This window comes from Falco cherrug, chromosome 4 (assembly GCF_023634085.1).
Source record: "Falco cherrug isolate bFalChe1 chromosome 4, bFalChe1.pri, whole genome shotgun sequence".
Taxonomy (NCBI): Eukaryota; Metazoa; Chordata; class Aves; order Falconiformes; family Falconidae; genus Falco; species Falco cherrug.
The window spans coordinates 97,460,666-97,478,501 of NC_073700.1; the positions used below are offsets into that span (position 1 = coordinate 97,460,666).

The 17,836-nt window shown below is 45.4% G+C and overlaps 1 protein-coding gene across 4 annotated transcripts in view; it reads left to right on the top strand.

Annotated features, from left to right (window-relative positions):
- The window catches only part of KIAA1143 (KIAA1143 ortholog), a 67,460-nt gene extending 50,995 nt beyond the window's left edge, over window positions 1-16,465 (top strand). The window contains exons 4-7 of one of the 4 annotated variants that reach the window (XR_008732089.1): window positions 11,654-11,766; window positions 11,874-12,030; window positions 12,236-12,292; window positions 15,515-16,465. Coding sequence is in view for 3 of the 4 variants with exons in the window: in XM_014283162.3 (XP_014138637.3) it covers window positions 11,654-11,766; window positions 11,874-11,979 (219 nt within the window). In the remaining variant the exon portion in view is untranslated. The other 3 variants (XM_055709411.1, XM_014283162.3, XM_055709416.1) reach the window with 3 other exon arrangements.
- The last annotated feature ends 1,371 nt before the right edge of the window (window positions 16,466-17,836 follow it).

A 17,836-nucleotide genomic window follows, 5' to 3' on the forward strand; every position in this document is an offset into this window, starting at 1 on the left:
GCCAGCGAAGCCTCTCGCCAGCTCGTGTGGTAGTTACAGTTCTCTATAGGTAGTCCCACCTAACTGTTTCATTTAACTGACCTGAGCTAAAGGATCCTGCAATAATGGTACTGCGCAGTAACACCCTTCATTTATCCATTAAACTCACCGAATGTTGCCAGCTTCACCTTACTCAGCATGGCTTTGGTACCCTGTAGAGCTGTATGGGAAGCTCATTATATATATATATATATATATATATATATAAACTTATATAAACTATATAAGCTATATAAGCTATCATCTCCTGAGAGGTTCAAAAGGTCACTGGGCAGTGGCTAGTGGCTAGCTGCCAGCTATGGTAGCTAAACGAAGTCATTCTGTCTCTTCCAACAAAACTGACTCTACCACCTAATTCCCTCCATCACTGAGCAGCCAGTCACTGAAAATTAATTTAAGCCTTGCCTGTCTCTGCGGCACCCAAAATGAAGGTGTAGAAGGCAAAGCTGTTCGCTACCATTGCACGTAGCAGCCTGTTTCCTCCTTGGTTTTGAGAGAGTGCTTCTTTGGGTTTTTTTAGGAAAAGTTAAATATGACAAAAGGGTGTGGAAAAAAATTGAAATCAAGCTGCGTGCAATGAACAAGGAAATAATTCTGAGAAACACAGCAATTTAGATATTAAAATCTTCTTTCTCCATGAGAAACCCCCCCACCATTAAATCAGGCTCAGGTACCTTTGCAGAAGATGATTGCCAGTTCAGGATCTGTTCAATGTGGAGAAGTACAAATGTACCATTTTTAATCATGATAAATAACTTCTCTTTTATCAAATCATCTCTGCTGGAAATAGTTTCACTCTGTGCTGTAACGATAATTTGCGCACTTATCATTTGGTACCTTCCCAAGACAAGCAGTCAGCCATGGGATGTAATTTAACAACTTATCAACCACAGGTTCATCCAGCCTTTTCCAGCCAAAAGGGCATTTCACACTATTTAAGAGACTTCACCATATATTGCCATCAATTTAAGATTTCACCAGCCCCTAGTCATTAAAATTTTCCACTCAGCACTTCACTTTATAACCCGGGGATGTGGCTGCTGAACAGCACCAGCAGGCCCACTGAATTATCTGCTCTGTGCAGGTGATGGGATAATTACCAAAAGGATGCAAATCACTAAGTATCAAAGGGAGCAATCATGATTAGCTGTACGTGTCATGTACAGAGGTTGGAAAAGCATGGTGAGGGAAAAAAAAGGGGTATCTGTGGCATGCTAATCCCCCTCCTTGTGTGTTTTCAGCTGGAGGTCTCTCTGGGGTTGTGTCTGTGGAGTGCTCGGGGGGGAGGGGGTCAGGTATCTGGCTCGGTGTGTTGCACACGCTGTCTCTGTTGAATCTGCAGTGGAGAGGCACGAAAGGTTAGCAAGGTCCCACATTTCACTTCCCTGCAAACGGGTGTGGCAGGTCCAGGTCTGGAAGAGCCCTGGCTTCAAGGTCAGAGCACATCTTCATGACTACCGCAAAGGTGTGTGCTATGTTGTTAAAGCCGGGTACGTGGGAGTTGTGTTCAAGAGGAGCAGGCAGTTATTTTGGTCCTAGCACATGAGACCATTAGTGCACAGGCTTTCCTTCATCTTGTGCATCTCCCTAAATCCCTCTGGGGCTTGCAGCAGACCAAGAACTGGCTCAGCAGCTCCTTTGCTGCTTTCTCTGGTTGCCCTCTGCCAGAGGCACCTGGAGAACTTGTCTGTTACTTGGCAAGGCAAGGGGAAAAGACCATGTGGAGAGGCAGACTCTTCCCAGTAAAGAAATCCATCCTGCAGAGTTATACGGGCTGGTGTTTTGTGGCAAAGGCAAGTAGATGTTGATGGAGGAGGATGGCAGGTGATGTCTTGGGGCTGACAGCAGGAGTGAGGTCTAGTGGATCTGCTGATGTATGTTAAGATCTGCTTGTGCTGTGCAGGAGCTGCAGACAGAGGCAGTTCACAAAGAGCCTGCAGGGAATTTACTGATGTCATCGTGGTGGTGGTGGCAGATATACAAGAAACTGGCTCTTGCCTTTACTCCGTGGTCAAAGACGTGAAATGGGATGACTGAGGAAATCCTTTTAAAAAGCTAAATTTTTAATAAGATTTTATTTATTTTTTTTTAGATATTCTTCATTATTTGCAGCCTCTGCAAATTATGTCTCTGGGGGTGCAGTGCTAGGCACACCACTACACAACTCAGTACGGCTGGCAGGCGCCTAGCACGTAGCTGGGAACCCCCTTTTTAGAAAGTGCTCTTTGGTCCCTCCTTTGCATTATGATCACAGCCTGGCTGTGTGCTTGCTCTCCTGCTCTCATACCTCCTCCCTGGTGGAAGGATGGGGAATTGGCTGGTGCTACGGAGAGGATTTGCTAGAGGAGCACTGGGTGCAGGAGAGCGCTTCCCTGTGTTTAGGGTACAGTGCTTTGGGTGAGTTGGCATGGGGTTTGGGATCCCCTCTCTGCTGAGAACACCTGCTTGTGGGAGTGTGAGTTCTGCTTGGATGGCAGGCTCAAGCCAAAAGAAGTTAGAGGGAGTACTGGATGGGACTTACCCACCTGAAGAAGGTTTTCCCTGTCCCAGATTTCTGCAGCAGTGACCTTAGGCTTCCATTACAGTCAGCATACACATAACAGGCTTGGGTCACAGAAACACAGTCACAGAAGGGTCAGGGTTGGAAGGGACCTCTAGAGGTCATCTCGTCCACCAACCTGCTAAAGGATTCTCTCAAGCAGGTTGAACACAGTCACATCCAGGTGGGTTTTGAATGTCTCCAGAGAAGGAGACTCCACAACCTCCCTGTGGCAGACTTCTGTGATGCAACGTGAATAGTGAGATGAGTCCTACTTATTCCCATTGGGATAGATTTTATGAGACTGGGGACCACCCCGGCCTTTCCAGCAGCCTTACTCTGACAGCCCTACCAGCTCTTACCGGCCTTGTTGTTATTTTAAAAAGAAGCACCAGTGCAGTGCTTTCTGGCCTCCTGACAAACCCAATCAAGCCTGGCTGGCTATTGGAGCCATAGATGATTCCCCAAACGTCTGCTAAAGCCTCACTGCAGCATCCCCTACTACTCCCAGGACCTGCGCTACCCAGGAAGGCTGCTTCCTTCCTCTTCCTGCACATTAAATATACACATTAAAATGAATTCTAGGTGTATTTTTTCCAGTCATTTTTAATATCGGGGTGACTTTTGAGCAGATCATTGTGCATGGTAACTCATCCAGACCTGTTAAAGCAAAAGCTTACAGTGCATCACAATCTAATTAAAAAAGTTGCAGGATTCCCAAGCCTCCTACCGCTGCTGTGGTGCGGGAAGGCATGCAGAACTGAGAGCTGAACTGCCTGGTGGCACGCAGCACCCATGTCCCCGGGGTCCCCAGCACCTCTTTTAGTCATGGCGTCGGCTTTTTTCCTCGGTGCACCTCACCTCTCTTAAGGCTCTGCCGCCTCACACGTAAGCAGTGCCTGGTGTTTTTACAGTTGGGTACAAGCTGTAGCAATCAAGGAGGGGGTGAGTAAGAGGGCTGGCCGTGCTCCAGCTGTTTGCCACTGGCACACACTAACATGCTGATTTGGGGACCGTCTGACTGTTTGCTGCCATTGCCCTCTGTGGTGACATTTACTGCTGGGTGCTGGAAGATGTGTGGGCTAAAGCGCCGCCTCACCAGAGTCCAGCGAGTCCCTTTCATTGTTTTGCTAGCCAACAAAGCGACCCTGCCATTGAATTGGTAAAATGCCGCTCACCTGCTTGAGAAAGCAGGAAAAGCCCAACTACCAACTGTAATGAGTATATTCCTGGGTTTACACCTGTGTAAACATGAGAAGTGAGACCAGGCTTCGTGTGACAGTGCTGGGAGAAAAGTTATGGCTGAGAGAAGACTTTAAAAAGATGGCGATGAGAACAGTGCTCTGCCTTTGCAGCCAGGATCATTATCTCTCATTGCCGTAACTTTAGGGTAGGCTGCTCGCATCTGTGTAGCTATTCATCTTCCAGATGGCTTACAGGTGCTATACAGGACTGGCATTAATGTCTGCTTGCATAAGGTATTAGGGAAGGAACATTTACTTGAAAAAAGAACAAAAACAACTTCTCAAAATGCAGGATGACTCTGCTGCCACGTTATTAAAATGCAGAGATTGGTCAGTGGATTTTTTGAGCCAGAACCAGATTTTCAAACGCTGTTCACTGAAGAAGGGGGCTAGGCTTTGAGGAGGTGCCCCTTCTCACCTGGGTAGGTAACCTCCGGGGCAGGGTCTTCGCCAACACTGGGCACTTTGCATCACTTGGGGGGCTCCTCGCAGCCAGAGTGTCTGTTTTACAGACGCTAGTGGGTATTTTTGAAGTCTGATCTCAATTGTATGTCTTCTTAAAATACGTCTGTGGTGTTCTTCGGTGAGGTGTGGAGACCTGGGGACATCGCTGGAGAGCCTGGGGGAAGGCTCTCCACTGAGCACAGCTTCCCCAGCCCGGAGGCTCTCCCCATGCTTTTTGTCCGCCCATGTGAATGAGGATATTGTTGCACAAGCTCGCGGTCCTGGGCTGTATTTTGGATTTGTAGAGGGGACTCCTGCTGACTACGCTGCAATGATGGTGTTCAGTCTTAGAGACTTTATGGGGGGAGTGTGTGTATTTTTTGCCAGAAGTCCTGCAGGAAACCTAACGTTTTCTTGTGGCTCTCAGCCTCCTGGGAGCTGCGTTAGGACTCATGGACCTGCTCTGCTCCTGAGCGAGCACAGCGCAGGGCACTCCCTCCCACCTGCTCTGTGTTTAGTGTCCACTGAGCAGCTTTGTACGTGCAGTGGATGAGGCCCCCCTGTCCAGCCAGCCGCACTCGCCTCCACAGCCCAGGGCAGGGCAAGTCAGCGTGTCCCCCGGTGGCAGGAGACCCCGGGCTGCACCAGCGCATCGCCTGTTTGTGGGTGGCAGCTGCGTGTGGAAAGGCTACAGCAACAGGGCATGCAGAGACATTTTCATTCTATAAAACCTTGCAGTTGCTGGCAATCAGTGAATTCGGGAACTTCACAAGCCAGAGGCTGCAGCCAGATCCCCATGTTTAATATCTGCCAGTGGGCCCAGTCTCCACGAATTTGTCTAATCCCATTTTTTAACTTTTTTATAATTCTGATCTTTGCAACATCCTGTGGTGATGCTTGCATCTTTACTTGTTTTAAACCTGATGTCTGAACATACCGTTGGATGGTCATTTCCCTTCCTGCCAAAGCCACTTGGCTTCACCTCATTCCTTCAAAGAGGACTCTGATGCAGCACCATAAATCATTATGGCCAGAAAATATCCTTTTGAATCCCACAATATAATTTCAAAGCTCTGGACTGTGTGTGGTCTTTTAAATACAAAATGTGCACTTAAAAAATTGAAGGGTATTTTTTTCCCCCCACGTGGTCTGGAAAGGAGCAGATTGTCCTTGGACTGTTTGCAGAAGCCAGAGTTCAGTATCTGTCGTTCGTTTGTCTTCTCCTCACCTCCAGGACTGATGATATCCTGGAAGGCAGGAGTGGGACAGGGTTTGGAGGGGCTGGGGCAAGTGGCGAGGTTTTGAAATTGCTAGCAGTGATGTTTTCACATCCAAAAGATCTCTTTTCTCCCATCTCTCAGATTTTTCGTGCTCATTTTTTACTTTCTTTGACCAGAGGCCAGCAAACATTGAGCAATGCATATATATTTTGCAGAACAAAACTAAAGATTGGTTTCTGGTACAGGGCAGATGCAGTCTTAGAGCATTATTAAAGTATCTATATCAACCCTGCATGACAGAAGGGAGGAACCAATGCTGCAACTAGCTATGCAGAAACAATCCATTTCCAAAGCTAAAAAAAAAGAAAGAAACAAACAAAAAAGCAAAACTTCCACCTTTTGAAAAAGAAAGAAAAGAAAGTGAAAAGGAATCTGAGCAACTTTCAATTTGGTGAGCATTTTTTGAGATCTGAAATAAAGTGCTACAGGGATCTCAGGATAGAGCAAACCGTGGTTCACTAGCCAGAGATTTCAGTAAAAGACTGAAATTCAGTGACCTCTGTGCTCCTGAATGTGTTGAAAGATTAAGAGCCTGATCCTGTGCTACCTGGAGATAGTGGGACTATTGACTTGGTCAAACAAGGGTCAGCCCTAAATAAAGGATTTAGGTCCCCAGCAAAGCAGAAGTGCTGTCTATAGGGTATGGGCAAAAAAACTTTGTCTAGTCAAGCAGATCCTGTTGTCCTGGCAAGAAGTCAGAGCTCATTCCTGCAGGGAATATCCCTTTCCTTGCTTCAGGAGAGCAGTTTCCCAGGGAGCGCGGCTGCCCAGGAGAATAGCCATTTGCAGCAGGCATGGAAGTCTGTATCTACTACAACCATCCCACTATGGTGAATCCACATTTTATTTCTACCTAAGTCATCTGCTGCACACCCTTTTAAACCAATGAAGGGGGCCATGAAATTTGCCCTTGCGTGGATGGAGTACAGCATAGCGAGCAGCTCAGAGGAGCTGGGCAGGGAATGCTGTAGCTGCCTGCCTATTCCAAAAGGGAGCAAAGTCCTTTTCTCTGATACGCCACACTGGACCCTGACGGTAGCGGGCTATTAATAACAGCAGGTCACTCCAGGAGAATGCATGGGAAGGATGAAGCTTACAGCATACGGGTTTGCACATCGAGGGATGCAGCAGTTAGTTAGCCAGAGGCTGGCTTCATCTGGGTCTCTCTTTCTGAGCTCACAGGCTTTGTCCTCATAAATATGTGTGCTTCTAACAGGCTGTACCAGTGGTTTTGGTCACTTTGGGACTTCAGCCTTGAGTTGTGCAAAACTATGGACATGAACTGTGCAAAACTGCCTATAATGATTTGTTAAACCAAGAAAGAAAAAAGAAAGAAATGTCACCATCCTGACATCTAGCCTGGTGCATGAGTTTGCCCTGAAGACAGCCATGTGTACACTTCTCTCTGTGTCAGAGAATCTAAGTTAATTTATTTGCTGAGCTATTTTTTATGCCAAGGATAACAAACCAAAGGGCTTCCCACCCAGCACTGATTCTGTATAGTGCTGTCATGAATGTGGACTGAATTTGCAGAACATGATCTTTATTGTGTTTAGTAATATCTAGATTAACAGTTGAGGTGACAGGCCATATAATCCATAACATGCAAATTATACATCAACATGGTCTCACCAAAATGGATTCCCCTGTGTAATGGTTGAGTAGCATAGATGGGCATTAGAAGTGAATATGGCTCTCTGATAGAAGGCAAAGCCCACCCTCGCCCCCTTTTTAATAGAAATGGATCTGAAAATGACATTAGTTTTACTGCTGTCCTTAAGGCTAAAAGGAGAGGCACATGTGACTCTTTGGTCTTTCAATTAAAATGAACTTTATTGCAAAACGTTTGCTCTTTTGTTGTCTTGCCAGCTGGGTGGCTTCAGGAGCTTGAATAATACATGTGCGGCATTGTATAGTAATTGTTCCCTGTCCTCAAAAACGCACAGAATATGAATTCATAGATTGTTTGTGCAGCTGACAGTGGCTTTGAGCATCTCCAGAGTTAGAAACGGACTGAACACAGTGCAGACTACTTGTATACAGCTTCAGTGAATCCAGATTTTATATTTATCCTGAGCTTGAGTTGGCAAAAAAAAAATACATCAGCCTCAAGCCTACTGCAAAGGGTACAGCAAACTGGAAGGGTGTGAAGCCCAGATTCATCCTGGCTACCCTTAAATAAAGGGAAATCTAATAAAAGTGCCTGATTCAAGAGCACCACCTAAGCTATAGCACCTACAGCCAGTGGAAGTGAGACCACTCTAGCAGGCAATGAGAGTGGGATGAATCACCCTGCAGGACCTGTTTATCTGTCTTGGGAGAAGAAAAATAGTGCTTTTAGGGTGACTAGTCAGTGATGCAAAGTACAGGTAGTGTGTGGGTTGACATGCACCTGGGCCTGTGTGTCTGAAAGTGTTCAGGTCCAGCCAGAGCGGACCACAAAGCTAGGGAAGTTTCAGAGTGGCTGTTGTTGTACGGCTAGGACTGCTCCGACCTGGGAGGAAGAGCAGCCTCACAGCTGGAGGGGAGAAGGAAAGAGGGAAAACAGCGAGGTAAAGGCAGAGGAGCAACTGGGAATTATGAAGGTGAGTAAAGGAAGGAAAAAAGCTCAAAAAAAGCTAGAGCAAAGAAACTGAAAAGGACACAACTCTGCACTAAGAACACTTTATAGTGGTGTGTGTATCTGCAAGCCTGCTCTGAGCAGTGTGTTTGTTCCTCTCTCAGCAGAATGCATTGGTGCTTCAGTTCCTCACCGCTGAGCGGCTCTAATGAACACCCCTCTGTAATCTCCTAAACACCTCCCATGGCTTAACATATTTGTAAAGGTTTGTTTAGAAATGAATAGATCTGCCCTAACTTCAAAATACATCAGTGGCAGGTAGCCTCAGGACCCCCTGTATCTTAAACGAATCCCTGGTGGCAAGCCAGATTTAACTGTACACAAAAGCAATGTTGGTTTCTTTTTTTTAGGGCACCGCCTTTACATTCAGCTAGAGGAGCTGCAGCCATCTACAGCACATTGCCCCGATGTGAGCCCAAAAGGAACAAAGGCGTTTTCTTACAGATGCATTCGTCCCTGCGCATCGTGGGTGCAGGCGTCAGCTTCGGCGCTGAAAAGCATTTATACTTGATTACTCTTCTTTTAAAAGAATGTCACTCTCAGAGAGAATTTCACTGCCTCGGGGCACAAGGAAAGGATTGTTTTGGCTGTTTTGAATTGAGCATTGGCTTTTTGCGTGTCAGGGTACTCTGCTTCAGTTTCCCATTTGTGGGCTCTTTGCCCTCGTGCTGGTGTCTGTCAGCAGACCTCCCTGGTAGTAGGGTAATAGTGGAGTGGATTAGTGCCATCTTTCAGAGGGCTTGAAACTTTGACAGAGTATTTCTTTCTCTGAAACAATGAAGTTATGGCTGCAGTGAGGTCCTGAAGACCTGGCAGGTATTCATGGTACAAAAACTGGACATTGACATCTCGTTCCTAAATCTTATTCTGACCATGTGAACACAAGTGCTTCATGAAGGATTCCTTTAGGATGGACTTCGCATGCAAAGGAGTGAATTTTGCATGGAGAGACCAACTTCTGCTGCCTCTGAGCATCAGGGATAGGCGAGGTGTGGGAGGGACCGGCACTGAAGGACCTGCAGCCTGTCTGCTCTTGGCTGCTTGACAGCCCTCGAGGGTCACTGTCTCTGGAGTGTGGTTTGGAGCCATCCCGGGTCACATTTCGAATGAGGGGCTACAGGAATCTCCTGTGCAGTTCCCTCACTTCTCTAGAGCTCAGATCTGAATCCCAGAGATCTGAGGCTTTGAAGAAACTACCACCCATGTGCAACCGCATAAATCCACAAGGTTACTGAACTTAAGAAAGCTGCTGCTGCTTATCTGTGATGGGAGGTGGTTGCTTCAGAGTGAGGATTTGCTTATGCAGAGTCACTGAGGAAGACTTAATCTGAATTAACTAAATGTGTGAATTCAAAGTGGATTAGCAATGCCACATAACTGGATGGATTCCTTAAATTCTTCTTTTTTGAATTTAAATGGTCCTAATTTGTTTCAGTGTAATTATGAAAGAGAACATTATACAGGTCTTTAATGAGATATAACTTACTGACCGTAAAAGTTAGTCTGGGTTAATTTTCTTGTGTCTCCCAGCAGGGGTGAGATTGGAATACAGTCCTGAATTTTTCTTTTGTAGGAAAGTTGTATTGTCTTTACTGGGGATTTTAGTAACTGATTCTGGTAATGTAGGAATCTGTTTTTATTATGATTATACCATTTTTAATCTTAGGATATAAAAGCTCTGAATAAGCAATTAATTAATCCTCACCATGTCCCTGTGAGGCTGGTAAAAGCTTTGTAACAATTGCTTCGTTTGTTGCTGTGCTATGTCTGCTTTTAGTGTGGAATACAGCAAGGCAAAGCAGTGCTACAAGATATGGGAGGGAAGATGAGTATCAAGCCTTTTTGAATGCATGGGAGGAATTAAGCAAGAAAAGAAATGTTACTACCCAGCTTAGAATTTGGTCAAACCACCATGATGCACTCACTAGAAAATGTCAGGGGAGCTTTAGCAATCAGGGCATCTGCTTTATGTCTAACCAAATCCACAGCACGTATAACGGTACCACACACAGTGAGTGCACTGTGGTGGGGAGTGGCTTAATAGCAGGGTGTAAATGTCAAGGATTAAAAATAATTTATCTGATTTCCTTTTATTTGGAAATAGGATTTATCTTTTTTAAATTACATTGCTTAAAAAAAACCACACAAAAAACCAAAACCAAAAACAAAAAAACCCAAACCCTCTGAGATCATGACTGCTCTCTGAAGGCTGACTCTTCATTTCCTTAACCTGCTCCGTCGGTGTTGCAGCGCAACGTAGTACTCCTCACAGTCCCTTCTCTGTACCAGCAGCTTCTTTCTTTTCTTCAGTGGACAGTTTATTTTCTACTCAATGCTAAGTGTCATGTTTGTCTTTTACTTCTTTAAACGAGAGCAAGCACTGTGGTTTTGTTCTGCTCCTTTTCCAGTGTCTTTTTGCTGATCTTCTCTGCATGTATCTGAAAGGTCAGGTAAACAAATCAATACAGAAAAGGACCTCCTGCCCCTTTTAACCTAACCTGTAGGAGGGAGGGAAGGGAAATTGCCAATTACATGAAAGGAAGCTTTAAATATGCATGAAAAAAGCACAGTGGGAGTGAGGGTTTGGAAGGACAGGTGTCGACAAGACCGGGCTCTGCAGTTCACAGGGTGCCTTTATGAACTCATGGTCTTCTCCACAACAGCGTATACAGGCAGGTCCACAGAGCTGAAAGGCACCGCATGAAGAGGTACTGTAGCAGGGAATGGGCCTCTTGTTTCAGCATCACTGACCATGAAGGTCTCTGCAAGGGAGATGCTGGTGCACTGGAAGCTGGACTGTGACTCACCGCATGATTTGAAGGCTAGAAAATGCTGACCGCTGTCTTCTACTAGCTGTGTTTGCTTCAGTACTTTCTGGTTACCACTATCTTATTTCCAGTCCTCCAGCTCCTTCTTCTGCAGGTAACCACCATGTACATTGCAGAGCATCTGGAGGCAGGAATCATACCTGCACAGCAGCTACACTTCTGCTGCACCATCACTGGAGCAGTGAGGCCTATGACTGAGTTTTTGTCTAAACTCAAGCCTGAATACTACAGCCGAGTTTACTAATCGTGGCCTCTGTTCCCAACACCTAGCCTCAAGCATTCAGCTGAGAGTCCTCCACGAGGAGAGTGCTCCTGGGAGCTTCCTCGGCAGTGGGTGGAGGAGGAGATAGCTCTCCCTTTCCTTTCCAGCGATGAAGAGTTCTAGATTGATCGTATAGGGCCTTCATGCAAGTGTCTTGTGTTAGATGCTAAAAATTCAGGCCTTAATATCTTAATTTATTTTAGTTTTTAAACATCTGCTTTTGAATTTAGCCTTGATTGATCTATCAGGTGCAAGACGCTTGAATACCCTGCTCAGGTACCTTCCTTTCCCCCCAGCTTCACCCCAGGTGCCATTTTAAGAACTACTTTTCACTTGCTACTTAGCTGGCAAATACCACAGTGTGGAAAAGTGGCTAATGGCTCTGCCTTCCTTCCAGCATCAAGGTCAGCGCATGGAGGAGCGCAGAAAGCAAGGTCAGCCACTCCTTTCAAACCCAGGAACTTCAAACAGTGGCCACCCATCCTGGGTGAAAAGCAACACTTCACACAGGTATCAGCAGTGGCTTCTGCACCCCCCCCCACTGACTCTCTGCATTACATTTTTCTTACTGAACCAGCAGTAGAGACCAAACTCTCTCTTCCTTCATATATCTACAGATATAACCCTCTTGCAGGGGAAAACAACGGTGGCTGTATGTCTCAGGAAGATCTGCGTTTATGCTGCTGCGCGTGGGATGGTGGTACACATCCTGCATGCTGGTAGAGTGTCAGTCACCAGCGTAAAGAGAGAGAAGCAGGGCACAGAAACAATAAAGTAAATGTTTTCTCTTCCTAAGATGGCCTGTTGTACTACTGAAACTGCTTCATTAAAAGCTGTTAAAAAATAAAGTTTGCATCTTGTCTGCAGTAAAAGCCTTTTGCAAAAAGCAGCTGTTAGAAAAACAACGTTCTTTTGCAGATGCTAAACACAGAAGCCCACAGAATAGATGTTTTTCAGTCTTCGCTTTTCTTCATTACAGTTTGGGTCTGTTATTGCCCTTCAGCTGACTGTGGAAAGAAGACTGTCTTCTGGAAAGGTCTGTATGGATAAGCTGCTGACATCTGTGGTAAGGTTGCTGTGCCTCTTCATACACTGTTTTCATATAAAGAATAAACTGTATGACTCAAAAAAAAAATATTCTTACACTGAAATGCCCTGTGTTGTCAGAAAAGTGAGCCCAAGATTTATATTCACAGAAATTGGTCCATTAGACTGGGCAGAGAGCAATTTGCCTGTAGATGCCTTTAAGTAAGAACATGAACACTTTACTAGGGAGAAGGAACAAATTTTAAGACAGGACAGGACCATGAGTTTGGTTTCCTGTGCAGCTCCAGGCAGCTCTGCTCTTCTTTCAGGTCTTTGGAAGGCTTCAAAATGCTGCTAATAAGGAATTATTAATATTTAGGCCCCTCACAATGCTGTCACATTAAGATGTCTTAATGGGCCCTCCTTATGGGGGGAGCAGGCAGATTCTGGTCCCAGTGGTGTAAGCTTATGCATGGAATTCCATGCAATGGAATTCCTCTAGAAAAATCCACATATAATGGAAATGAAGCATTTTAAAAGCAATATATTTTTATGCTGGTTTGCTGCTCCTGTCCTTTAGCGTAAAAAATTGTTTGGGATTCTCAGGTTGGTGTGAAATGCCTGGTCAGAAAGATATCTAATCAATCGCATTCATGTTGTTATGGGAATTTCCCTCTTGCAGTCCAATGTTCCTCAGGAAATGATACTGAACAGCTCAGCATCTCTCTGAGGTGTTGGTATGGTCACCCATCTGTAACTTGCCTGGAAGCGTTTTGCAGACCTTTTGAGGTTTAGTCGCTGAAAACATCATACAATGATGTTTCACATGAACTTCTGCTCATTTTTATCTCTCACCGGAGGCAGCAATGCTGAAGCAGTAACACACACCCCCAGGACTCCTTGCCTGATATGTGCTCTAAGCGGTCAAGACGTGGTGCTTACCTTCTCCTCAACCACAAAAAGAGGAGGATCTGGCTTACTAAGTCTTGAGCAATGAAAATCAGAGCAATGGGCTGTAATGAAGTAGATTGATGACAGAAAAGTAATTAACATGTAAAAGTTAATTGTTGCAGGCATTACATGTGGACTGAGCTGTTTTATGCGGAGACAAGCATGGCTTTTTGCTGGGATATGGCAGGGTACAGAACGCTGCAGCCTTATGCAGCATGCTTCACACCACAGCTATGCATTTATTCTGATGATCTGATAACTTGGCAGGCAGTTACCCACACCGCTCTGTGCCGTTTAACTTGCACCATGTGCTGAAGTGCTTGTGCTATGACACAGCCCTGAGCATCCCATCTCTAAGTCGTAATAGCAAGCATGACGAAAAATCATCTTCATCTCTCCTCTTTTCCTGTTTTGACTCAGACTGCTGAAAATTTGGCACCAGATTCCAAAAGCTAATCAAGCCCTTGTCTTCTGTAGTTTACTCACAATTTTCCTTTAGAAAAATGCAACCAAGAGCAACCCATGAGGCAAGATGTAAAATTCTGCTGAAATCACATGTGAGGTGAGCCTGCAGAATTGTGATTTCGATACCTTTGGTGGTTTGATGTAAGGCTTTAGCTTAAGCCACCAATAGAAATATTCTGTGTGTATGTGTGTATGCATAACCCAATTGTATTTTTACTGCCCACAAACTCACACATACAATTAGACAGAGCAAGCTGTCACTGCCTGTAAGTCTGGGTTCAGGAAACAGATGTGCCTGTATCTTGCAGTGTCCTCAGATCTCTAAAAGAGATAAACTGCAAAGATCCAGAAGGAAAAGTTACATAAAAAGTGAATCTTCAGTATTCCCAAAAAAGGCATGAACAAATGGTAGATATTTACTCCAAAATCCTTCTATGCAGCCATTTCTAATCTGCAGTAAAAGAATTGGGCTTGCTTATATCATAACAGAGAATGCTGAAAATTTTGTGGGTGGCAAATAAACCTAGTAAGTGAATATCAGCCATCTTCTGTGAAATCCTTGCAATGGCAAAACCTGTACGGGACCGCCATGCCTTTGGGTTAGATAGCTCCTTCATGGAACAGAAATGACAAAGCTCTGAGTAGCTTATTGGAGGGTATGGAAAAGGCCTTTCATGGGTGACTAGTTTTTTAAATTCCTAAAAACACCAAACAGTTCTGAAACACACCTAGTCATTGCTGGGACACTTGTTTATACATAGCCATGTATTTGCTTACACAGGGGAGATAAACTAAGACCTCTTTTTGGAGCCCTCTTTCCCTGGCAGACTGTTGGGGTACAGATACGATAGAACCTAGATGTGAGCCACCCATGGTTTGAGGTTTAATTCTGCAAACCATAAATCTCCTATTTGACCTTTCCAAAGAGCATCTTCCAATGTTACCTCATGCCAGGTTCCCCCTTGTGCTGGCAGGGGTGCCCAACCGAGGTGTGCAAAGGGCACTGCTATCACCACGCGACTGCTATCGTGTTGGGTGGTCTAGTGCTTCAGCCCTGCACCAAGCAGTGGGGGTGGGAAGGGAAAGGTGCCAGCTGGAGGAACTGTTGCTCCATCAGCCCTGCTGCTAAATTTTCACCTAGGGCTAAGCTAGTTCCCTTGGAAAACCTAAAATTCCAAGAGGTAATGCAGGACAGCACTTAGCTTCTCTAATATGTGAGCAATGTTGGGTACCACCTGCATTCTCTCTCTGCATTAGTAATAGTAGTAGCAATAATGATAATAATGATATTAATATTAATAATGGTGCACTTCAAGCCCAGTTGGTGCCCTTCATTCTGGGTTAGAACTAAAATAAGCATCATCTAGTTTTTGTGTTTGTCCAGTCCTGGGTTTCTGAGGGCTGTTTGTAAGTCTTCCTGAGGCAGTAGCTTGAATCCCTAAGAAGAGAAATTGTATTTGCTTGTTCTCATGCCACCTCTGTGACTAATCCAAGACATCCCCTAAAATAGCACTTGGTGTATCTTCTGGATGGTGTGTATGCATAACCCAATTGTATTTTTACTGCCCACAAACTTCTGGTTACTAAAAGGTAGTGAGAAGCGGAGGAGGCTCTGCAGAAGGCAAGCGCTTCAGTCCCAGTGCTGTGAGTCGCTTCATGTGGTCCTGGGGTGTATCCCTCTGGAAGGGCCAGAGCCTGGCAGTGGAGAGGCAGTGTCCTGAATTCCAGTGCAGATGCCTCTGCTATCATTACTCCCTATAATCAGTGTCACACCATGCCCTTGTTGCTGATTTTTCCTCCTTATTTTATTATACAGGCCCCTTTCTGTCTGCAGGCAAGTTGGGCAACGAGCTTTCCGGCAATGATAGCAGGCGACAGTATTTACTGCAGGGAGCAGAGCTGTCAGTTTGGGAACACATGGGAAGAGTGCAGGGAAAAGGAGGCCAGCCTCAGTGTCTGCCTCAGCTTCACTCAGGCTGGGCTGAGCCTGCCAAAGCCTTAGAGGTCTGCGTGGGTCATGGGGACTCTGAAGAAGACAGCCATGAAGAAATCTGGGAGGCATTAAAAAAGTAAGTCTGTGCATGGTCACCCAGCAGTGCTAAGGACTGGCTGACTCCAGAAACTGAGGCCAAATGCGTGGGAATGAAGTGCTAGTGAGATTAAATTTGGGTTTACAAACTCCAGCCAGCATCAACAGGAGCAGCCGTGGAAGCAACAGGCAGGGTTCTGCTGCACAGAATGTCTAAGGCAGGGAAGCCCAGCCCTCTTGCTTGCTGGATGATGGAGCCCGAGTATGTCACCGCCAGGAGTGTCGATCCAGCACAGCCTGGTCCCTGGGGGCGAGTCCACTTCCATCGGCATCCCAGGAGTGCTCACTCACTGGCCGTCTGTCAGAAGCTGTGAAGGATTGGGAGCTGGGTGCACATGGAGCGATTTCAAGTATCTGGGATGATGCCCAGGCTTCTTGAGCAGAGAAAACACACTACTGCTAAAGCCGGTGTTGGGTCCGTACGTAACTTACTACTGGAGGAAAGCCCAGCAGTTTTGCAGGTCGATGATGTCTTTAGAGCTGGGAAGAAAGCTTGAGCTGGGCTTAGAGATTTTATTTTCTAACTGTAACCTTGCTTTGCTTTGACTTCACCCGAACAACAAAATTTGTTGTGTCACTCCTTATAACCTGCTTTCTTGGGGGAAAGAGAGTCTTACTCTTAGGCAAATGGTGCCATACAGCCTTTGAGGGGAATAAAAAGGTGGTTTGTAAATTGAACTGCTTTGGAGGCCTGATTGTTAACCACTTCACTTGATTTTGGCATCCCCCTTCTTGAAACCTGAACACACACACACACATGCATGCACACGGACACACACAAACTTTGAATAATGATGGTGCTTCTGGGTTGTAAAACACCTGCTAGCAACTTTATTGACAATGCAAATGTCCCAATCTCAGTCAGGTTCAGACTTTGGCAGTTGCTTTTCATTCACGCTGGCAAATGCAGGAACAGAATGGGAACCTGATAATTAAAATCCCTGGAAGGCATTCCTTGCCCTCCATGACTTGAGGGAAGTCTGTGAACACTACATCCAATACCCCTTGTTATGCTGGCTCAGAAACAGAACTGACAGTGTGGGGTGTGGCTCTGAGCTGTGGCTCTGAGGACTAAATTTTACTCTGACACTGGAAAAATGACGCAACTGTGGATTTATGTGGGTGAGGTTATGTTCTGTCTGAGACCTCTGTAGTTCCATAAATTGGAGAAGATGTTGGAAGAATAAATTTTGAGGGGAATGGGATCACTTCACCTTGATCCTGAAACCTGGGTTAAGACTAAAAAAGCACAGCGATCGATTCCTAATATTGCAGAATAACCTAAGCAGATGAGACGTCCTCCTCATTTCTGCACTATGCAGAAAAGAAACAAACAAAGGCAGCTCCCAAGAACATTACTTTTTGCCTAAAGTTTACCAAACCCTTGAAAAAAGAGGTATAAGAAATCGATGAATACAAAGCAAAATTCTTTGGGAAAGAGGAAAGAACTGGAGCCAATGACACTGTTTTCCAGCCCTTAGATGTACTCAGGCTGTCCTTCCTGCAACACTTGGCTGTGACATTTCAGCGATCAAGTAATATCATCGCATGGAAGTGGCATGACAGGCCTCTTATCACACACGAGCGATGTGTGTTGTCCGCATAAACAGGCTTATCACGTGTCTCACAATAGATGCTGGCGCAGGGGTGCCAGTTTTTCTCTCCTTTGCAGTAAAGCAATACTAATCCCACAAAAGACCTTGCATGAACCTTACGAGTCAGTCAAAACTGGTTTTGTGTGGAGTAGCTGCTACTTGTTTTGTTTGACTTGTTTGGGTTTTGTTTTTAATTTTAATTCGTATTCCTGTTCCAACATGAGTTGCAGAAGTTGCCTAGAAACCATCTTGTGTCAGCTCACTCATCCAGGACACACGGCTCCCCATATGCAGGCAGAGAGATAAGCTTAACTTCCTAATTTTTTAAAGAAATGCAATTAAACCCCCCTCCCCACACTTCCCCCTCTCATGGTTGTGATATCTGAGAATTCAGGGTAAAAAAAAAAAAAAATACATCACTGAATCAGAAGAGTCTGGTGCGCATATTGCATGG